Source organism: Gigantopelta aegis, chromosome 1 (genome assembly GCF_016097555.1).
Source record: "Gigantopelta aegis isolate Gae_Host chromosome 1, Gae_host_genome, whole genome shotgun sequence".
Lineage (NCBI taxonomy): Eukaryota > Metazoa > Mollusca > Gastropoda > Neomphalida > Peltospiridae > Gigantopelta > Gigantopelta aegis.
The window spans coordinates 23,614,442-23,639,093 of record NC_054699.1 but is presented as its reverse complement, the minus strand read 5'-3'; the positions used below and the strand labels follow the sequence as shown (position 1 = coordinate 23,639,093).

Genomic DNA, 24,652 nt, shown 5'->3' with positions numbered 1-24,652 from the left:
ACTAATTTTGAAATAAGTGCATTTTTGTGTAATTCCACTCTAGTGTATGCTATAGTTAAAAAAATAATAACTTGACCCCAAAAATAGGGGGGGGGGCGGGCCCCTTGGCCCCCCCCCCACTAAATCCGCGCCTGCACGGTCTCCATAAAGTTTTTCTTCTGTGTTTTTCGGTGTTGCTTTTTTTTCCATTGGTATTTTAAGATATTTCATTAAATGTTATTATAATATATATATATATATATATATAGAGAGAGAGAGAGAGAGAGAGAGAGAGAGAGAGAGAGAGAGAGAGAGAGAGAGAGAGAGAGAGAGAGAGAGAGAGAGAGAGAGAGAGAGAGATATATGCGTTTGTGTGTGTTGTTGTTGTTGTTGTTGTGTGTGTGTGTGTGTGTGTGTGTGTGTGTGTGTGTGTGTGTGTGTGTGTGTGTGTGTGTGTGTGTGTGTGTGTGTGTGTTAATTTTGATCTGAATAGCGACTTGAGACTTGAGAATCCACGTTATTAATACCAGTTGTCTCGAGGACGTTTTGGCAATATATTTAAATTCCATTCTTATTAGTGGTCAAGATAATGATTAGATTTTGAGACAATGCTTTGATGGTGTATTTGATGGACCTCATAATAGATATCTCCTTGGATTGCTTCTTATGAAATTTTGGAATCCAATACAGACGAGGAATGGACATGTCCTCAGATCTTAAATTAAATCCAATTTCCATAGACAACATACTGGGCTTATGTGTAGCACTAGTTCAATTTGTGTCAATTCCCATTGATGTAACGGTGCTTACATATTATGGTTATGCTATTAGAGGCTTTGTCAGTGGGCACTATAACAAATTTTCTATCAGACCTTCTATCACAGATGACTGTGACAGAAAAGGCTTCCTGGCAGAATGTGTTTTCTTTTGCAGTTTGAGCATTCGCCCAATGAGAATATCGCGTATTGACTTCCGTTAACCGATGATTATTTAATTCATATGCTCTAGAGGTGTCCCTAAATAAAACAAACTTTAACTTAACTTTAACAAACTATATTTTATATGGTCAGAATATTTTATTGGAATTTTAATGTGCACCAGTTTTGTTGACAATAGAATATTGAGAACTTTTGCAAAATGAATGTAGTTTTACCCAAATTTATTATTAAAGGGACTGTCCTGAGTGTCTTGCATTGTAAGATGTTTCCCACTAATAAAATATTTTCTTATACACCCGTTGGTGAAAACATCATGCGTTATTTTTTATTTTCGTTGTTTAAAAATAAATACAGTTATAGAATTTTCTTTCTTTCTCCTTCTTTTCTTTATTTTGTTCTTTAATATATATTTTTTTAATTATTATTTTATTTATTTTATTTTTGGGGAGGGAGCTGTTGTTTCATTTAATTTTTTATTCTATTTATTTGATTTAAATTTGCTTCATTAATTTATTTTTTATTTTAGTTTTTGGTGGGGTTTTTTAAATTATTGTTTTGTTGTTGTTATTATTAATTTATTTTAATGGTGAGTTGGGTTTGGAAAATATCACGTTTCTCTTGTAATAAAATATTCAAACAATGAATTAAAAAAAATTGTAATCACATATTAAAACAATTATAATTGCTGAAACAAAAACGTTGTAATATATACTAGAACAATAATATATATATATACACCCACAACTAGTTTTCATCACATATGCTAGCCAAACTGAAAGACAAAAACCAGAGAACCACAAATCCACAAATAAGCTCATTATAAAATATATCAACAGAAAATAAACAACCAATATAAATCTGTCCAAGTCTTTATTGCTGAATTAACATAGCACATCTCATGATACAGAGATATATGAAATTAATATCGATGCTTAATGATGAACTGTTTTAAAGATGATTCAATATTAATAGAGTACGTAGTACATCAAATGAGAGAAAAAAATTCTCTGTTAAATAATATATAATCTTATAATTTGGTATTAAAAAAATATCTGCCGCGTCGTTCTGTTTAAAAATAAAATCACATTTTTTATTCAACGGCGGGTTCAAGAAATATGGCGTTCACGGTAATATCGCAAAGTAGCTTAATACCGTAAAGTAGTTTAAATTACCGTGTCCTACTTGCCCAATTCATCGCCCTTGTTAGTAACAAAGAAAATAACTCTACCGTAAGTAGAAAAGTAGATAACTTTTTACCGTTCAACAATAATTATAAATAATAACAATTTAATGTGCATTATAGCCAAACCGTGAATTTACCTGTTTGGTGACTACCTTCATACACTATCTAAAAATACACACTTGTTATACATTTCTATTTATTTGAAGTGTCGATTCGTTTTTAAGTTTCTTTTAAGTAAATTATTATTACGTATAATGTGCCTGTATGTTTTACTATTGAAATGTGATATTTTAATTCTATATTTGTTTATTAAGAATGTTTCTCGTGTATTTTATTGTACTAAAGACTATTTACGGTAGTCCGATTAATTTGTATTTCAGCATTAGGTAACCTGCCTATAGCCACCTCGTTTGAAATTAATATTAGTTACAAAAGTAAGACAAAATACAGCTAAGTTGTATTTGAAATTCGAAAATTAGCTTTAAAATTGATTGTGACATCAGTTACCGTGAAACTGTGACTTGGGTAAGTTCAATAAAAGTATAATTTTAGTGTTATAGTAAAATTTTATCATGAAGTCAAAATTGGCCTGTTTTTAAATATTTACCTATTTTCTTTCTGTTTGAGTTTCATACAACGTTTTTGTTGTTTTTGCATAGTAATTATATATTTCTGTGTATTTTCTTACTCTTATTAATGAGCACTCATTGCTTGTTAAAACAATTTTATTATCATTCCAGCTAGCGCATTTGGACACAACGTAGTCGGTATGCTTTGAGAATATTGTTTCATTCTCTTTCTCACCTTTTCATTGAACTTTTACTTTACCAATTTCATCCTGTTTAGACGTATAATTGTTTGTTTATCCCTTTTGCCAAGTGTACATATTTGTATATTGTTTATACCGTACCTTATACTCAGTATAAGGGGAGTGATCGTTTGCGGAATGGGTTGGGTGGTGCAAAAGGTAAATTAATTCACCTTTTTATATCTTTCATGATAGAAATTATAAGATTATTAAACTATGTGTTACGTCCGATATTTATACTCTAATTGATAGGTATTAATAACAATTGCCGTAACCAGTCTCTTCGTCGATGTGACTGTATCTGAAATACGCTTCATAAAAAAAAAATTGGACTCCTCCACACCAACCCCCTAAAAGTAGATGACCAGCAAAACAACACAGAACAGATTGAGTAAAACTTTAAAAATAAATCAAAGAATAAATTTAACAAAGTATCTAGATGACACTTTATGATATGTTACTAGCTGTCAAGGTATAGGTTTTGTTTGATAAAGTTCAGTTCTCGACGACACACAATTTGAAATTGTTTTAATCGTTAAGGTACGTTCATACAGAATGTCTTTTAGTAACGATCTGCGAAATGTGATGTTTATTTATTGATAGCTTTTGGTTAGCTATAGCAAATATAACGTCCGATATTGGTCACTCTTTATATATGTGTGTGCAAAAATGGTCAACGGTTAAAGCTGTTGGGTTTACAAAACAGTCATATACTATGCAGTAATTGCAGTTTTACACTGGAACAAGTGGCTTTAATTTACACGGTGAAAAAATATCAATTATTGACTGTTATGAAAGAAAAATACATAATGAAACTATACAGTCGTTGATGGACAAAAACGCAGTTTGTTTAACGAGATATGGACTGTCTTGTTTTTTCTATGGTGCACCCAGCGTTATCACAAATTCTTTTCTGTACAGTTTCCGCCTTGTTGTCAAGTTTGACTTTTAGATGAACCCAGAGCCTATTGAGTCGATTGGACGCTTCTTGAGATAGCCGTGACCTTTCGTCTGGTACATTCGTTTTCTGATTAGCCCCTTCCCGAGAGAATCGAGCGGCCTCTTCTTGATAAAACCATTGCCAATGGAATCCAGGTACGCTCTCTTTATGAACCCTTTTCCGATTGAATCGAGTGGTCGCTTTCTGATGAAACCGGAACCAAGCGAATCCACGAGGCGTTTCTGAGCCGATTCCGTGTCCATGGATTCAATGTCGTCGTCGTCATCGCTGTCGTCTCGCTTGATCAGGCCGGCTCCGAGATAATCTAAGTCTTTTTTCGATTTCTGTGTTCCGAATTCGCGCTTGATTAGACCGTACCCGATGGAATCAATGGGCCGCTTTCGGATTAAGCCGAATCCCAGGGAGTCGATGGGTCGCTTCACCAGCCCAGACCCTAAACTGTCGAGAGAGCCGCCTGGGTAGCGCTTGATGAAGCCCGAGCCCAAGTAGTCCAGAGCCTTCTTGTCTGGATTCATCGAGTCGTCCTCATCCTGATTCGCCGAGCTGGAAAATACAACACATAATCCACAGTTAAAGGGTGCATACAACCAAATCAAATCACAATGTCGACACCCCTCCAGTCCCGGAATTGGACACTGGCGAAGTCAGAGATGAGATTCGGGATGGGCGTGCTTGAACCTTCAACGGATATGGGCACGTAAAAAGTGTTACCATCCATCCAATGTCTACACTAGTAGCATAATATGTGACTAAAACTGTTATACGAAGCAAAGAAAGAAATGTTTTATTTAACGACGCACTCAACACATTTTATTTACGGTTATATGGCGTCAGAAGCGTTTCAGTCTTCATAGATTCAAACACTACTACCCCTCACCTTTAAAATAAATCAGAAAAAATGGGGAGGGGGTGGGGGTAAGCTGCTCGTTTCAATTTGTAGTGGGACCCCTCGCATGTTGCAAGCACAATATTAGCTATTGCCACCAATTCAAATTAAATTTCAGGAACTTACAAACCTTGTTACATTTATTACCAATGGCGGGACTGGTAGCGTTAACTGTGGAATCAAACGTTGGATGAACTGTGATACTATTTATTTTGTGTATTTGTACCTATACAAGAAAACGCTAACGTGCAAAATTAAGTTGGATGCAAAATTGTACAGCAAACTGACTTGGAGTTGGAGAAGGTATTTTCAAAATTTCGACCATCATCTAAAATTGTAATTGAAAAATTCATCAACGAGTTTCAATAGAACACAGATTAAACAAGTTTTGCCCGTCGTATAAAGGTTTCTACATTAATCCGGAATAGAAGAGAGATTCTCTAAATTTTGATAATAATGTAAAATTAATGTAGAAACCTTTATAAGACGGTCAACATTTTTTTAATCTGTGCTCTTTTGCAACTCGTTGATGAATTTTGTAATTACAATTTTAGATGATGCAAAAGAGCACGGATTAAACAAATTTTAACCGTCGTAAGTTTTCTACATTAATTCGGAATAGAGGAAAGATTCGCTAAATTTTGATAATAATGTAAAATTAATTGTAAAATTCGAATATAAAGAGAACTGGGATTTTCGTGTTTTCGACCATCATATAGAAATGTGTTAACTGTAAAATTCTGCAGCAAGTCTGAATAGAGAAGAAATTTTCGACATGTAATAATAATGTAAAATTAAGTGTAAAATTCTGCAGAGCGATGATTGAAAAATTGACAAGCCGGAATAATAAAAACGTTCTGGAACAATAATTTTAAATTAAGTTGACTAAAATTATAAAGTGGAAGTAGAATGGGGCATCGGGATTGGAGGGCGCGACAGTAGGATTGGCTGGGGGGTGGGGGGTGGGGTTGGGGTGTGGGGTATTCCACCGGAAATAGGTTAGGTGCCGTAGGGCGTAGGAGGTTTCGGCCGTAGGGGGAGTTAGGTCTGTCAAAGGGGGCCTGCCCCCCTCCCCCTCGGGTCCCCCCCTCCCCCTCGGGTCCCCCCCCCCCAAGTTTCGGTCACACAGAAGCTCCCGATATGACTGATGTCACCCCTCCACTTCTTCCCACCCACTAAATAAACTTCCTGTGGCGGATGCCCCAGTCTCCTAGTGGAGAAACCCCCCTTAACCAACTCCTAGGGCTAAATTTGAAAAGTTTGTATATTGTTTCTTTTAGTTTAGAAACGCTCGACTTAAAAGGCGTCCAAAATTATATAAATAAATTATTATTTAATATATTTCTGATCATGACGCAAACAAATTATAAAGTCCCCCTTCCTTTTTTGGTTAAAATCAAAATTGTCCCAATTAAATTTCTGCCCCGAGTTGGGCCCCTGGCCTCCAGAGGCAGAACCCGGGGGAGGGGGACATGCTCGAAACCCCCGTGGTATATGAGCATGTAAAAAAAATTCGGATCGGATCGGAAATAGAATTGAATGTTGTTGAACATTTAAAATTAGTTGAGCCCATTATTTTACAGCAAAGTCAGAATAATGTAAAGATTTTTTAAAATATAATTTCAATCATTACATGAACTGAGTCGCAATATAGCCAGCATTTTCTCAATTTCAAAACGTATTCCTTTTGTTCACACAATATTGTCGCATAAAGACACGTCTGTATTAAATTGATAGGCATTACAACTAAGATGAATAAGAAAGTTTAAAGTTTGTTTTGTTTAACGACACCATTGAAGTACATTAATTAATCATCGGCTATTGGATGTCAAACATTTGGTAATTCTCACACGTAGTCATCAGAGGAAACCCGCTACATTTTTCCTAATGCAGAAAGGGATCTCTTATATGCACTTTCCCACAAACAGAAAAGCACATACCACGGTATTTTACCAGTTGTTGTGCACTGGTTGTAACGAGACTAACCCAGTCAGTTGAATGGATCCACCGAGGTGGTTCGATCCTGCAAAGTAAGCCCCTCAAGCGAGCACTCAACCGACTGAGCTAAATCCCGCCCTCCCGATCGCACGTTTGCATTAAATACTAGTAGCTTTATAAATATTACAACCAAGACGTTTGGTTTGTTTAACGACACCACTAGAGCACATTGATTTATAATCATCGTCTATTGGATATCAAACATTTGGTAAGTTTGACCTGTAGTCTTCGAGAGGAAACCTGCTACATTTTTTCATTAGTAGCAAGGGATCTTTTATATGCACCACCCCACAGACAGGATAGCACATACCATCTACGTCCCTACAACCAAGAGGCTGAAGAATCCAGTGAGGTAATTTCAGCTGTACTCGTTGATACGTTAGACGTTGCTGCCAGAAAAATTCACGAATAACAGCCAGCAGATAGCCTAAAACAGCACTCCGGTTATAACAGTTTTTATATTGACAGCATTTCATCTCTAGGGGCGAACGAAGCCGAGTCACACGTGATGTGCAAGCCAACACTAAATAAGTTGATACGTTTATTACTCTATATAGGCGGGCTTTAGTGACAATCCATAGATCTAGTTCTATCCCAGGCTATATTCTTGTTGGTGTTTGACTTTTTTTCTTCTTTTGCTTTTGCCGTTTTAGGATGGGTCTTTTTGTTGAACTTTTGTTGTGTGTATATATATATGTGCATCTTCATAAATCAAGACTAATATTCGTTCCTCGTATTCAGCCTTGATACATGTAGGCAAGATTACTGATATCCACTACTAGCGCCCTCTATTGGAAAAAAAATTGTAACACCGTTTATGTCCCTTACACGATGACATCGCTGACCAATCACAGCATCGGTAACATGTGACAATCTTGAAAGCAATATCGAAAATTAACCGCCGAAACCTTTTTTTTAACATATTCTTGATTTCTTGACGACATGTATCAAGGCTGAATACGAGGAACGAATATTAGCCCTGATTTATGAAGATGATATATGTGTAGATGGGTCCTTTTTTTTTTTCTCTTTTTTTTTTTTTGGGAGGAGGTGGGGGGTTGTGGCGGGAATTCATGTACAGTCAGCCGGATAGCCCATATTATTGATATGTGTGTTCAGGACAGCGGTACTTGAAACTTAACTAGATATAAACTAGAATATCAAGTTAAAAACAATGGAAAAACAGTGTAGTGTCCTTACAAAGTCGGTCCTCATACGGGAACGACTTTCAAACATCTTTTGGGCTCTTTTTGCAGATACCAGTTTTTATATTTATTTTAGTGCCTATATCCAATTAATGTTCAAGCACGCTGTCCTTGATTCAAACCTCAGCTATCTTGGGCTGGCTGTCCAGGACAGCGTGTTAGTGATTAGTGAGATAGAAATCTGTCGTATGACCCACTGAATCGTTAAACTCGCTCTGGATGAGATCCAGTACCAGGAATCGAACTCGGAACCTACCAGCCTTAAGACCGATGGCCTAACCACTCTACACCACCGAGGAGGCCGGTCAATGGTTTTGCCGTTCAGATTTAAGCCTCCTCCTACTATATGTACAGTGGGTCGATTCCTTGGCTGTCTTCAATTTGAGTTGAAATCAGACAATACAGCGGATTCAGTTTAATCGCATCCTGTAAACACGCCCGCGTTTTAAATCCGGTTAAAGTGCTGACAAGGTTTTTGAAATAAAAAAAAATTTGCAAATAATTTCTTTTGCCTTCTTCTTATTTAAACCTCGGAGACGATTTGTACTACGCAATGAAATGAAGTACCATTTCAATGAGAATAAAACGCGAGACTCCTCTTTGAATTCTTTAGGTTAATTTGTCGTGGAAAAAAAGCCGATACTCATTGCCATTTGTAACACGTCCGGTTTGCAAGCAGGGTCCAATCAAATTTGGTCGGAAGCCGTTGATTACACGGACTTTTTAACAGGATAGAGCGGGGTAAATTGCTCCGTGACAACTTGATGGTGCGGCCATTGTTTACGAACGGTCTTCAAAACATTGTCCATCACATATACGACCCACTTTGCGGATAATTAAGGCAAAGGGAATGGCATGGCGGTGATGAAAACCAGTCCTTTTATGGAGGACACTTATAAACTGGTTGATTACACCAACAAGACGCTGGGAGCAGGCCGTGCATGAGCTAAAGACCTACAGGTGGTGCTCAGAGCCGATCGGGAGAAAAATACATCGGAACAAAATGATTCAATAGAAATCGAATGAGATTTTTCTATAAGTGCGATTATAATCATGTTGATACCACACCGGCCTCGGTGGTGTTGTAGTTAGGCCATCGGACATACGGCTGGTAGGTACGGGGTTCGAACCCAGAGCAAGTTTTAACGACTCAGTGTGGTAAGATCACTACATCCTCTTATTTCTCTCACTAACCACTAACCCACTGTCCTGGGCCTCGTTCCACGAAGCGATCTTAGCGCTAAGATCACCTTAAGTGTATACAGTTGTTATACACTAAGTAGAACTTAGGGCTAAGATCGCTTCGTGGAACAGTGACCTGGACAGACAGCCCAGATAGCTGAGGGTGTGCCCAGGACAGCGTGCGTGAACCGTAATTGGATATAAGCACGGACATAATTTAAAATAAAAAAAGGTTGATACCTCTTTTTCCGTGGTGTAGCAAGGAGCGGGATCTAGTTCAGTGGATAGAGCGTTAGCCTGAGGTGTTTGGTCGCAGGATCTAACCTCTCCCCTAGTGAACCCAATAGGATTTCCCCGTCCCAACCAGTACATCACGACTAATATATCAAAGGTCGTGGTATGTGCTATCCTGTCTGTAGGAAAGTGTATATGAGATATTTTGCTGCTACTGGAAAAAAATGTCACAATTACCAAATGTATGACATTCAGATGATTAATAAATCAATGTTCTCGCTCTACTGGTGTCGTTAAACAAAACAAACTTTAACGCTGGTAGAAACCACGGGTACCCTCCAAACATAAACCCCAAGTACTAATACTATTGTTACATATATTTCAACTTATTTTCCTGCTTATATCCAATTAAGGTTCAAGCACGCTGTCATGGGCACACACCTCAGCTATCTGGGTTGTCTGTCCAGGACAGAGGGTTAGTTGTTAGTTGTTAGTGAGAGAGAATAGGGTGTAGTGGCCATACACCTACCCATTGAGCCCTTAAGAACTCGCTCTGGGTTGGAGCCGGTACCGGGCTGCGAACCCTGTACCTACCAGCCTGTAGTCCGATAGTTTAACCACTGCGCCACCGAGGCCGGTATGTCATCACAGCTAAACTTATTCCAATGCGCTGTCTTGTGCTAGTTAAGATTTAGTAAACTAGTCTGGGCGTGGCAGTTCGCTTTGGGTGGTCCAGGAAGGATGTATTGTCTAATAAAGGATCTCCTCGGGAGTGGCTGTCCTCCTGTAGACGAGACACTCGGTATGGCATGGTAGGGATTAACGTGCACATTCAGAGCAAGCTGTTTTAGCGCACGCCCGTCATGGGCACAGGTGCCGGCTTCGGCAGGCTCCTCCGTCCAGGACAGGAAAGGGTTGGGGTAGGTGGGTAGCAGACGGAGGATTTATTTGCTTGCTATGGGATTTGGAATGTCCCGTAGGATTAATGCCAAAGGGGAAAATGGGCGCAGTTTGAATGAAGGAATTTTGGGGCATTTTTAATCGGTCCACCGAATGGAAAAGGAGGAGCTATGTATGCTTTGGAACTTAGTTTGCCGAAAGTAGCTCGTTACTAGGACCTAGTTGGTGTTGAGTGAGGCATTAGAATAAGATTCATTTTATACACCACTAATTTGCCAAAAGCCCATTCGACTCTTGCACTGAGCATAGACACTGTTTTGATCATGAATAACAGTTGTATCGTTCAGAATTAGTGCCAGAACCCACTGACAGCTAACCATTGATCCCTGTCCTAAACAGAATGAATGAATGAATGAATGAATGAATGTGTAACGAGACATCGGCTATTGGGTGTCAAACTATGGTGAATGCAAACATGAAGTGATGAACAAAATCAATATATAAAAAGCAAGAGTTCCTGTCCTAAACAGAGAGCACGTGTAGCCAAGATGTGCTCCCAGGAAAGCGTGTTTGAACTTTAAATGGATGTAAGCACGGCATTTTTTTTAAATAAAGTATCGCTGGTGCCACAGGCTCGGCAACAAGAAAATATGTCGTTGGCCGTTATTAAAATTGAAGTTAAAAGTTTGTTTTGTTTAATGACGCCACTAGGGCACATTGAGTACTTAACCAAGGGCTATTGGGTGTCAAACATTTGATAATTCTGGCACAGTCAAACCTTTAATCATTCTGGCACTGTCTTCAGTTTGTTTTGTTTAACGACACTACACGAGCACACTGAGTAATTATTCTCATTACCCATATGGGAAGAGAGAAGCGGGTAAATAAAACAATCTTAATTTCTTCCCCTAGATACGTTTTGACGTCATAAGCAGCGCTTCATTATCTAGGCAATTAATTATTGTGTGTAACAATAGTTTCCATGGTGGCAGTCATGTCAACAACTAAGTTACGTCATCAGCGATACGTAAAAAGTAAAGTTTGTTTTATTTAACGACGCCACTAGAGAACATTGATTTTTTTATCTTGTCATCGGCTATTGGACGTCAAACATATGGTCATTCTGACACTGTTTGTTTTAGAGGAAACCTGCTGTCGCCACATAGGCTACTTTTTTACGACAGGCAACAAGGGATCTTTTATTTGCGCTTCCCACAGGCAGGATAGCACAAATCATGGCCTTTATTGAACCAGTTATGGATCACTGGTCGGTGCAAGTGGTTTACACTTACCCATTAAGCCTTACGGAGCACCCACTCAGGGTTTGGAGTCGGTATCTGGATTAAAAATCCCATGCCTCGACTGGGATCCGAACCCAGTACCTACCAACCTGTAGACCGATGGCATAACCACGACGCCACCTAGGCCGGTCAGCGATACGTACGTCACAGCTATGACGCAACGCTGTCTCGTTCTCAACTTGCAAACTTGTTTTCAACAACTGTATCGTTTGAAAATCTTCCATAAAATAATCAATATTGAAAATGCGTAATAAATAGAATACCCAACTCGCTACTTGGCAATACTGTTTATCTAGCACTCGTAAATTGATGCGGACAACATCAATTCGCTCGTGCAGCATAAAACGCTATTGCCTCGTAGCTCTCTAAATCACGTTCTGTCTAGGATCGATCCCCGTTGGTGGGCCTATTGGGCATTTTCTTGCTCTAGCCAGTGCACCACGACTGGTATATCAAAGGCCGTGGTATGTGCTATCCTGTCTGTGGGATGGTGCATATAAAAGATCCCTTGCTACTAATGGAAAAAAATGTAGCGGGTTTCATCTCTGTGACTGTCAAAATTATCATTTTTGACATCCAATAGCCGATGATTAAAAATTGATGTGCTCTAGTGGTCGTTAAAAAAAAATCTAGATAATATTGGATGTCAAACATTTGTCAATACTGACACAAAGTCTTCAGAAGAAATCCGCTACATTTATCCATTGGCAGCAAGCAGTTGCGCAGCATGGGCGGGGCCACCGGGGCGGTTGGACTGGTGGAACAGACTCGTGGAGTGCTAACGTTCCACTGGTTAGGGGAGCGCAATACTTGCCTCGACTCGGGCGCCTTGCCCAGGACGCTAGCAACCCACGCTACGCCACTGGCAGCAAGGGCTATTTTATATGAACTTAAGAATATGAACACCGCACGAATCTCGTCCATGAAAAAAAGAAGAAAAAAAGAAGAAGAAAACAACCAAACCCAAAGCACACAAACAAGACAAATGTATTTTAATTTAAAAAAAAAAAAATCCTACATAACATGTGCAACATTACATAAATATGATTTTATGTCTACACAAATACGAGATTATAATTCTACGTATGTGATTCTATTATAATTCCACCATGTACTCTTCTACGTCGTTACATAAGGTGAGCAACTAACGACTGGCTTAGTGCCTCTTTGATTGTCAATCTCCGTAAGCCGATGACACGGAGCTCAGATTCCAGGACCTAACTAGTCTAATTACTCATCGTTATAACTCGCAATTTTACATCGCAAAAGAGTTCAAATGCATCGGTGGCGCAGTGGTTAAGTCATCTGACTACAGGCTGGTAAGTATAGGGTTCGCAACCCGGTATCAGCTCCAACCCAGAGCGAGTTCTTAAGGACCCAATGAGTAGGTGTAAGGCCACTACACCCTCTTCTTTCTCACTAATTACTAACCAAATAACCAACTAACAACCAGAGGCCCAGGGCCCCAGGGCCCCGTTCCACGAAGCGATTGTAGCGCTAAGATCACCTTAAATGCATAGAGTAGTTATGAACTTACGATGATCTTAGTGCTAAGATCGCTTCGTGGAATGGGCCCACAGACATCCTAGATAGCTGAGGTGTGTGCCCAGGACAGCGTGCTTGAACCTTAATTGGATTATTAGCACGAAAATAAGTTGAAATGAAATAAATATATCAAGGACAATTTAATGTAACTATCAAGAAAATAATAATACAGCTGCTGCAGAAGCATCGATGGCTTAGCGACTACAATACAAATTACAAAACGTGTATCAATTTTAAAGGGACCACCATATTTTAAAAAAAGAGGTTCCTGTTTGTCAGGGTATTGGAAAACAGTTGTTTAATGTTTTTTGGGTTTTTTTTTTCGTTTTTAACGATGGTGGATTAAATCAATAGGGAAAAGATGATTTATGTATTTATAATATATTTCATATGCGTATAAGTATATACATTTTGTCATATGAGCATAACTACAAAGTTGATTTAAAAAGAAGACAACAACATATAATGGACCGTACATGAAATTGAGAGAGAGAGAGAGAGAGAGAGAGAGAGAGAGAGAGAGAGAGAGAGAGAGAGAGAGAGAGAGAGAGAGAGAGAGAGAGAGAGAGAGAGAGAGAGAATTATTATTAGTTTTATTTTTATTTATTTTTTTCACTTCAGGTTGGGGGTTTTTGTTTTGTTTTTGGGGTTGTTGTTGTTGTTTTTTGTTGTTTTTAATCAACACTGTAGTTATATTCATTTGATAAATACATTTACGACAAGAATTGTAGAATACGAATATTAGCTGCAAGTTCAGATTATAATATTCCACTGTCGCATTTCAAAGGCTGGTCCCGACAGAATAGCTCTACAACAAACAGATCAAGTTTCCGTAACGCACTTTGGCGGTAACCGTTATTAAACTAACGCATGCACGACAACGGGCTCCATGCGACTTCAGAAGGTGTTGGCACATCCAGATCGTCATCTCATTGGAAATCATTGGCGCTGGAAAGCAACCGGCCGGGGAAGACCTGAATAAACGATCGTGTCTGGGACGTCTTTAATTATATTTCTCTAATTTCAGAAGGGATTGCAGGGCTCGGGGTAATTTGATATACAGGTTGGCGGCCAAACAGCAAATCGCATTCATTTCGCGACTCTCCGCGCGTCAGCGAGCTCCGGCAGAGTTGTGTGTACACGGAACACCAACAGATTAAAAAGACTTACTGCCGCTTTAACTGTTTGATTACGAGGTTTCTTTCGTATTTAAAAAAAAACAAAAATCAAATAAAATTCTTTCATCTCTCTCACCCACAACCCCCTTTACACCCACCCCCTTTAAAAAAATTTTGCTGTGTAATTTAAAGTTTAACTAATATTTAACCATATAATACGTTTTAATACATATTTAAGTACCCTTGTATTAGGTATATCCATTTTAATTGCTTTATTACATATTAAAATTTAATTATGACCATTAGAGAGTTAGAGGGAGGAAAAGAGATAAAGAGAGGTAGAGAAAGAAACAGAGAGAGAGGGGGGGGGGGAGACAGAGAAAGAGTGAGAGAGATGGGGGGAGAGAGACAGACAGAGAGAGAGAGTGAGAGAGAAACACACACAGACAGAGAGACAGACAGACAGACCCTGACTAAATTGTGAGATGGTCTAGCCACTAAACACTGTACCGTTCGGATTGATAAAAACTAGATTTCAACATTATCGACTAAATCATAAGCATTTTCGCGCGCAATGCCTCGAGGAATAGCTCATAATTCAAAAAGGCGGGAAAGAGTCACACATCCGTCTGCACTGGGCACTGCCGGACACATCAGGGACCCGGCGTATTCAATAATTTCACGGCTGTATCGGGGTGACTTGTTTGCGGACTAATGGTTTCATTGCAGTTTAATGTCCATAATAACGCGCAGTCCGACTGGCTCGGACCTGCCATGACATCTGAACATCCCTTGTCAATACGTGTTAAATTTCCTCCGATCCATTTAGGAGCACCGATATAGCAAGACGTAATGGGACAGAGGGACGTACATAATTGGCTAATACGGTAAAACAATCGGCACAATTGGTGTATTTCTATTCCATTCACGTTGCAGATAATGCAGTAGAATTCATAAATATGAAATCGCGTAAATAGATGCTAGTTTCGACGTCACAAGGAGATAATAGTGGTTTGTGGGGAACCTATAGTCCGTCCCACAGAGAACGCCGTTTTCCATGCTATGGAATTTACTACAACTTATTTATTTTTGATCCAATTGAATTATAAATAGCACGCAAAAATAGTAGTTTTGTTATTTCCAAAACATTTTTACTTTTCGTCTTACGTCAAACCAAACTGAAATTATTTACAAAAAAAACATTTTCATGGAACGATGGGACGGACTATAGCTTAGCGGTTGTTTTCTGGACCACACAGCCAAGCCCTATATTACAGAGGTTGGTCTAATACGCGGATTAAAAGTTACACCAGTATGTACAATGAATATTTACAGAGTTCGCTGTTAATCAAGAAAATAATATGTGCATCATAGACATCATATCATTAGGTTTATGCGAGTGTTAAAACGTTGTAATTAAATTATTATTAATTTTTTTTAAATAATAATATAATAATATATTGACTGATTTCATTAGTGGTGCAAGTGTGGCTCACACCACACCCTTTCAACTATTTCAAACATTTGATTGAAGTGTTTAAAAAATACTGTGGCAGTCCGTAAGGCAATTTTAACACCCATAACATATTAATACTAATAGTACTGTGCATTTAATTTGATGCGCCAAAGATTTTCTTCATTAATTAATAAAATTAGTTATTACATGTATACACAAAAGTCTACACTGAATCAAATCTTCCGTCCGCGCGTTAGGCTATTCGCTATGATGTAGGTTGAAGGTCTTGACACCACCAGGGAAAAGGAGCGGAAAGTAGCTCAGTGGTACAGCGCTCGCCTGATCTAGGATCAATTCCCGTCGGTGGGCCCATTGGGCTATTTTTCGTTCCAGCCTGTGCTCCACAACTGGTGTAACAAAGGCCGTGGTATGTACTATCATGTCTGTGGGATGATGCATATAAAAGACCCCTTGCTGCTAATTGAAAAAGAGTAGCCCATGAAGTGGCGACAGCGGGTTTCCCCTCTCTATATCTGTGTGGTCCTTAACCATATGTCTGACGCCATATAACAGTAAATACAATGTGTTGAGTGCGTCGTTAAATAAAATATTTCTTTCTTTCTTTTTATCCAAATGTTTGTAGATTAACTAAACTTATAGTGTCCATTTGTTTACGGGCTGAAACTAGGGTCTGTGACTTTAAGAGTCAGTAGATATTTTCAGCACTTTTCTTTAGGGACGTTCCAATGATCAATTATAATTGAAAAATGATCAGTTTGGCTCTATACTGATCAATAAAAAAGCTATAATCGATTATGTGGGGAACTCTTAGCTGTAATTGTTCCTCCTGTTTATATGGTGGAATTGATGTAAATATTATGTTTGGGTTGGTGTTTGTTTTCATGTACATGAATAAAGAAAAGAGATCTAACTAGTTATTAAAGGTAAAATTTACCATTTGTAGGGACTATTTCTTTTGACCTGTTATTTAAAAAGTCCAAAACAAACAAACAAACATGGTGTAACATGGTCGAGATAAAAAAGACGAAACCCGCTATCGCAGCAAAGGTCTAACATACTCCTACCGAAAAAGCAGTGCTCGTAGGATATTTAATATTCAAGCGCTTTCCCATAAATAGGACAGTGCATACCCAGCATTTAACGTTTCAAAGCAAATATTTACCTTTAAATAGCCTTGTGTTACAGGTGAAAATGGCTACATCTGTTGATAATCTATTAACTAGATCGATAAGAAATGGATCCGCGCACTTAGGAACCAAAACCCACTTTCCAGTACGTTTGGCCTTAGCAACATCTGCGAGGCGTAAAATGGGATTTTAGATAGCCTGTCCGCATGGCTAACAGAACGGCCAGCGTTAATAGTGGCAGTTTTTCATAAGAAATATGAAGTGTCTATCACTATTTGAGTTTTTTTGTTTTTTGTGAGGTAAAAGCCTGGTTTCCATAAAATGTGTAGCAGTTCACAACCGACGCGGCACGACGCAGATTAAAAAAGAGAGAGAGAGAGAGAGAGAGAGAGAGAGAGAGAGAGAGAGAGAGAGAGAGAGAGAGAGAGAGAGAGAGAGAGAGAGAAAAGAGAGAGAGAGGGGGAGAGAAAAAGAGGAGAGAGAGAATGTAGGAAGTTGCATTTCAGGACATCTAGTTTTCTATATTGTTCGTGAAAGCATGTCCACAACTCCCCACCCCCCCTAAACACCCGATAGCTCTCGATCCCACAATCTCAGCACGCTAGTCAAGACTGCAAAATGTACTACACGTCATCCTGCTGGTACCGTACGCCTTCCATGGAGCCTACTCGTTCATTCCAAGAAGGAAGGAAGGAACTGTTTTATTTAACGACACACTCAACACATTTTATTTACGGTTATATGGCGTCGGACCCGCTGTCACCACTTCATGGGCTACTCTTTTCGATTAGCAGCAAGGGGTCTTTTATATGCACTATCCCAAAGACAGGACAGTACACACCACGGCCTCTGTTACACCAGATAAATAGCCTAATGGGTCCACCGATGGGGATCGATCCTAGACCGACCACGCATCAAGCGAATGCTTTACCACTGGGCTGGCTATGTCCCGCCCGTTCATTCTACGAATGTATCTGCTCAACCCATATAAAATATTACTAGCTTCAGCCCCGAAAATATACAGCTTGAACACCGAAGAAAGAAAGATAGAAAGAAAGAAAGAAAGAAAGAAAGAAATGTTTTATTCAACGACACACTCAACACATTTTATTTACGGTTATACGGCGTCAGACATATGGTTAAGGACCACACAGATTTTGAGAGGAAACCCGCTGTCGCCACTACATGGGCTACTCTTTCCGATTAGCAGCAAGGGATATTTTATTTGCGCTTCCCACAGGTAGGATAGCACAAACCATGGCCTTTGTTTAACCAGTTATGGATCACTTGTCGGTGCAAGTGGTTTACACCTACCCATTGAGCCTTGCGGAGCACTCACTCAGGGTTTGGAGTCGGTATCTGGATTAAAAATCACATGCCTTGACTGGGATCCGAACCCAGTACCTACCAGCCTGTAGACCGATGGCCTAACCACGACGCCACCGAGGCCGATACAGGAAAGAAAGAAGGAAAGAAAGAAAGACAGACAGAAGGAAATTAAAAGAGAAGTAGAAGAAAAGTAGCATAGGAACTGAGTGGGGAGGTTGCCATCTTATTTACTGAACAGTGTCAGTGAGCGCATTAATAAATAGCAGACAGACAGATAGACAGACAGACATATATTTTAATAAAATGAAATATGTAAATCACTAATAACTAACCACTAACGTGACAGTCCAATAGCACGAGACTGTAGCAACAGGGTGGTATGTTCTTGCCCGAAATAACAAAGTGAAATAAACACGAAGGAAGCCTGTAAGGGGATGCGAACTCGGTACTATCGACCAGCATTAAGGCTGATAGTTTAGTCTCTACACCACCGAGGCCAGTATTGATGATGTAAAAAAAAAAAAAAAATGGTTTGTCGTGGCGTGAACTTTACACAAAAAATACCGGATAGTGTTAAAAACCGGACTCGGTCTGTTTTTTATGTTGTACGTTCCCTCCTGTTTCGCCCACCTACTTCCTGTTATGTGTATAATAGTGGACATTTACCAGCAAACATTCCCAGATGAGCCCCGCGCCGAAAGAGTGGACTCCATGCGAACATCAGTATTGTTACTATTACCGTAATTAAATCATCACACTTTGTGAGATGGGAAACCGCCAGGTGGTGTTGATGGTATTGATTCAAATCACAGGTTGAAAGATAGTATCAGACAGCATCTAATTTTTCTGAAAAATTATTTGTTGACTATTTTTTTCTTCTTTTATTTATCATTATGTTTTGTGCGTGGGTGGAGATTGGAGGTTTGTGGGAGATGTTTGGGGTTTCCCTTTTTTGTTTTCTTGTTTTAATATATGTATATACATGCTTCTTTTTTTTTCTTTCTTTCTTTTTTTTTTTTTCTTTTTTTTTATGGGGAGGGGGGTGATTTGAGTTTTTTTATGTTGTTTTACTTGTTCGTTCTTTTGTTTGTTTGTTTATTTTAATAATTTATTTATTTATTTATTTATTGTATTTCATTCTTACCTGTGTAATAAATGTACAGAACTTCATAAATTGTGTGGGGATGTAGCATACTCATAAAAAGTACGAGACTGAAATTAAACTTGTCCTTGCTTGGGGAAAAAAATACAATAGGTTATATCAGGGCAATGTACGAAGGAAGATAATGTTTTATTTAACGACGCACTCAATACATTTTATTTACGGTTATATGGAGTTGGACATATAGTTAAGGACCACACAGATATTGAGAGAGGAAACCCGCTGTCGCCATTTCATGGACTACTCTTTTCGATTAGCAGCAAGGGGTCTTTTATATGAACCATCCCACAGATAGGATAGTACATTCCACGGCCGTTGTTACACCAGTTGTGGAGCACTGGCTGGAACGAAAAATAGCCCGATGGGTCCACCGACGGGGATCGATCCTAGACCGACCGCGAGCCAAAATAACGCTTTACCACTGGGCTACGTCCCGTCCCTGGTAATGTAAGAACGCATGTGTGTATGTTGAATTTGTTTCGGTGGATTATGGGTAAGGGTTGTGTTCCTTAATAGGCCTAATTCAAGGTATGTCTACATAAGTTATAAGGTATTTACGGACAAGTTCAAAGTCGTTTGTAGCTATAATATTTAAAGAAATATAGAAACAGGAAATGAAAGGGCGCTTCCGTTTTTGCTATGCATTAATTATGATACTGTGATGAGACCGATATGATGTTTTATGGAACACAAAAACAATATTGACAAAGGACGATTTTTTTTTTTTTTTTTTTTTTTTTTTTTGCGCTCCATAAGATATCATATTGGTTTCACCACAGTGTCATAATTGTTTTAGAACTTCAAACATTTAATATAAAAAAAGATAAATACACAAATTAGGACTATTTACAAGCGGTCAACCATTATGCAATCTAGTAAGTACAAGTATGTTGCACTGTCACGTCATATATGAAACATGACGTCATTATCTGTAAAACAAATTCTGTCGAGCAAACCAATAGCGCTCATTGGTCAGTGTTAAGGGGGATTCCCCGTTTTCACACAGAAAGTATTACAATATCAAAATTTATGGTCTGACCCACGGCACTAACGATCGCCGGTAGTAGGGGAGCGTAGTAGGTGGATACAGTTGCCATTTACAATGCCAGAAGTAACTACCAAACACTCTCCGAAGTGGTCAGACTAAGCCCACAGTTACAAAAGCTGATGGGAAATAACAGGTGTGTAGCATGGATAGACACAAGATACAAGCCCATGTCGCGGTTGGAGAGACAAAAGAAGATGAAAGGTAGGAGGAGTTGCTAGATCGGGGTGAAATGAGATGGAATCAAAGGAGTAACTGGAAAGGGGCAGTGGAGGCGGGGGGGGGGGGGGGGTGTATGGGTTCGCAAAACCACTACACGGCGAAGTGTAACATGATCTTAAAACCAATCGGAAGTCATGTACAATATGCATGAGGTAAGAAAATCTCAAACGGAATCACACGTGATATAACATTAGCCAATCGGAAGTCATGTAGAATATGCATGAGGCAATAAACTTGAATATTGGTTCATATTAAAGCAATTCCTCGCCCTCGCAATCACCATGTTCCGAAGTGACAATAATCTCGGATTTCATATCATTTTTATTTCTCGTTACAAATTCTGCGTCTGCTTCTCATAGATTCTCTCTATATCTTCTTCTCTAACGCAGACATCAATATATAACATGGTTAATAACGCGTTTTATGGTGCACGATGTAAACTGGTTTTGTCTGTCGTGTCGCGAGCAAGTAATCTGATAAACGACGGGAGTGCAAGGACCAGTCTATACTATCTGGGTTGACACAAAAACATGCAACCAAATTCGATACGAAACGAAAAGGAAATGGCAGAATGGCTGTTAATCTCGAAAACGAAACCAGAGAAACGGTGTCCAACTGGAAAATCAAATTGCAAATCGGAATGAATAACACAAAACGATTTCCACGCATCACTCAGTTAACTCGATTAAGTTTCTCGAGCGACGACCTGTCAAGCCAATTGAGTCTTCGTAACGCTGCTAACATTATACAAAAAAACACAAACACGAAAATGTATTAGGCAACCGGCATCGGCGGTTTAGTGGTTAAGTCATCGGATTTATGTCAAATGCAGGCAAAAACTATAGCGATATACGTCCAAAATGAGTTAGCCTGAAATGTTTTCACCATGTATTTCCATCATTCTAACTTCAATATTAGTTGTAATCCATTTTAAAATGCGCAGTGATTCGTACACAACCCTATATAACTGTTTGGCAGTAATGCTAATATAAAGAAATGTGATTCAGATTCGGGCATTTTCTTTTAATTCGGGCTAAAGATTAGTCCCCCCCCCCCCCCCCCCCCCCCAACAAAAAATGGGAACTGTACGCTTATGGACTTAAGGCTGGTAGGAACTGGATTCGCATTCACCCAGAGTGATTTTAACGACTCAGTAGGTAGGTGTTAGGCCACTGCACTGACGTCTCTCTCACTAACCACTATCAACTAGTAGTTACACAGACAGTCCAGGGCCCGTGGTTATAAAACTTTTAAAGTGTCCACACTCAATCTCTAATGACGTCACACACATACAATTTGTATGGCGTTGCCATGACGTTCTCGTCTCAAGACTTTATTAGAGTCTCGAGTCTCGACTCTAAAACTTTTATAAGCATCAGGCCAGATAGCTGAGGTGTGTTCCCAGGACAGCATACATGAACCTTAATTAGATGCAAGTAAAGAAATAAGTATAAATGAAATAAAATGAAATGAAATGTGCAAAACATTAATAACTAACCACCAACCCACGCACTGTCCTGGACAGACAACCCAGGTATAGAGCCCAGCCACGCTGCCGAGGTGTGTTTGGGCTTTTATTGAATATAAACACGTAAATATAACTATAAACGAAATGAAATGCGCAAATCACTAATAACTAACCACCAACCCACGCACTGTCCTGGACAGACAACCCAGGTATATAGCCTAACAGAAGTGTGTGTTCAAGACAGCGTGCTTGGACCTTTATTGGATATAAGCACGTACATATAACCATAAATGAAATGAAATGGAGGAGTTGTATTCTGGGCCATGCCCACACCCTCCCCTCGGAAATATCAGAAAAAAATAGATGACCTGAAATGTCCTGCATTCTACAAGTAAAATTCATCATGAAAAAAGCTGGTAATTGCAACACTTTTTAAATGCCTTTTTTACGATATAGGTCTATATTTTTATATATAAAAACTTCAGTCATGTATTATAATTCGTAACAATGAACAATTGTACGATGCAATTAATAATTCGTTACCATTACAATCACAAATAAATTATATCGGGGTTTCTGCCAGAGGGTACAGAGGGTACGATTTACGAACACAAAAAAACTTGGAAATTAATGGATGGAGTTTTGCAATATTAAGCTAGATTATAGTTAGGGAACTGTTGTTTAAATTTGGTTAAAGTGCATGATATACAGTGTCCAGTTTGAAAACATTGCTAACCCATAATCACCTAGTAGAGCACTTAATTGGCCGTGTTGTTTTTATTACGTACAAGTATCTGAATATTAGTATCATCATTTTAAAGGGGCATACCCTAGTTTTTAAACACTAAGGCATATTTTTTACTATTAGAGCCGTTTTTGATAACTGAAATCATACTTTACTCAGATTTTATGGTTTAGATTATCAATTGACGTACATTCGAATTGCTTTTGGTCATCCTTGTGTTGTTGTGTTTTTTTACCGGCCTCGGTGGCGTCGTGGTTAGGCCATCGGTCTACAGGCTAGTAGGTACTGGGTTCGGATCCCAGTCGAGGCATGGGATTTTTAATCCAGATACCGACTCCAAACCCTGAGTGAGTGCTCCGCAAAGCTCAATGGGTAGGTGTAAACCACTTGCACCGACCAGTGATCCATAACTGGTTCAACAAAGGCCATGGTTTGTGCTATCCTGCCTGTGGGAAGCGCAAATAAAAGATCCCTTGCTGCTAATTGGAAGAGTAGCCATGTAGTGGCGACAGCGGGTTTCCTCTCAAATTCTGTGTGGTCCTTAACCATATGTCTGACGCCATATAACCGTAAAATAATGTGTTGAGTGCGTCGTTAAATAAAACATTTCTTTCCTTGTGTTTTTAATATCACAAAATGCATTTCTCATATTTTTTTTAAAAGCATGTGGGTCTGAGAAGTAACAGTTATGGAGTCGAGTTTTAGTCTATTTTTAGAGGGTATTTCACCATTTCAAAGTCACAGACTCATGTTTCACTCAATTGTAACTTTATCCAAACGCGCTACAGGTTTAGTTAATCTACAAATTGTTTCAAAGAGTGTTTTATAGGATGTCCATTGCTTATGAAATGCTTCATAGTTGCAATTTTTGTAATAAATATATTTTTCTATTTCAAAATTATTTTGTAGAATATTTTTCGCGGCAGTGACATGTAAATTTCTTTTTTTGTATTTTCATACTGTAAATATATTTTATGTTGATAGTCAGCCAATTTACAAAATTACCTTTTTCGTTGTTAATCATACCTAGCATAACTATGTCTCTGCTTAGAGTAATGTTAATCCCCGTTTAATTTCTTATCCATTCTTCTATTGCTTCCCACAGAGAATGTACTAAACTACATTCAAATAATAGGTGTTGTATGGTTTCAGGTGATTTTTTTGGCAAAAACTGCAGGCATTGGAATCAATATAATTAATCATATTTAGAAATTTGTTAGTTGTAAGAATTCTGTTTTGTTATTAAGGTACTAGGTAGGACTTTGTGGGCCTATTAATAACTAGCTGAACTGGTAGTGCGTTTACGTCAATTCTAGAGGTTGTGAGGGAAGCTTCCCCGAACATTTTTGAAAACCACATGTCGTGAAATCCAATTCCATGTATTCTACAAGTAAAATTCATCATAACAAAATGATGGAAATACACTGCGAAAAGATTTTCAAGCCATTCATTTTGCCCTATTGAGTAGATATTCTCTAGCACTGGAAGGGTGTGTGTGGGTGTGGGTGGGTGTATGTGGGGGAAGGTGCCCGGGGAGATTGCTACAATTTCCCGTCTTATACGCTTATGGCTTATGCGAAACAAGATCAAATCTACTTTTGAACTCTACTAAGTTTTCTTAAAGTTCATTCTTGAAATCTTCCCACCCACACACATAAAAACAAAAACGAAAAGGGATAAGAAAACAACCACTCCCTCTGTACATTTTAGCTTTGATGATCCATTCATGAAAATGATTTCATTTCCAGACCGCTATTTTTCTTCCGTGAACCGTCCATTAGCTTCAAGCGAAAAGTCTGTTCCATATTTAACCGACATGGGATAACGAAATGAAATTAT

At 38.8% G+C, this 24,652-nt stretch overlaps 1 protein-coding gene across 1 annotated transcript in view; it reads right to left on the bottom strand.

The window, feature by feature from the left end:
- Positions 1-1,773: 1,773 nt before the first annotated feature.
- Positions 1,774-24,652, bottom strand: part of LOC121372464 — a 55,259-nt gene continuing 32,380 nt past the window's right edge. Inside the window, exon 2 of the mRNA XM_041498784.1 lies at positions 1,774-4,412. Coding sequence (XP_041354718.1) covers positions 3,857-4,412 — 556 coding nt within the window. The 3' untranslated portion in view covers positions 1,774-3,856. The remainder of the gene's footprint in view (positions 4,413-24,652) is intronic.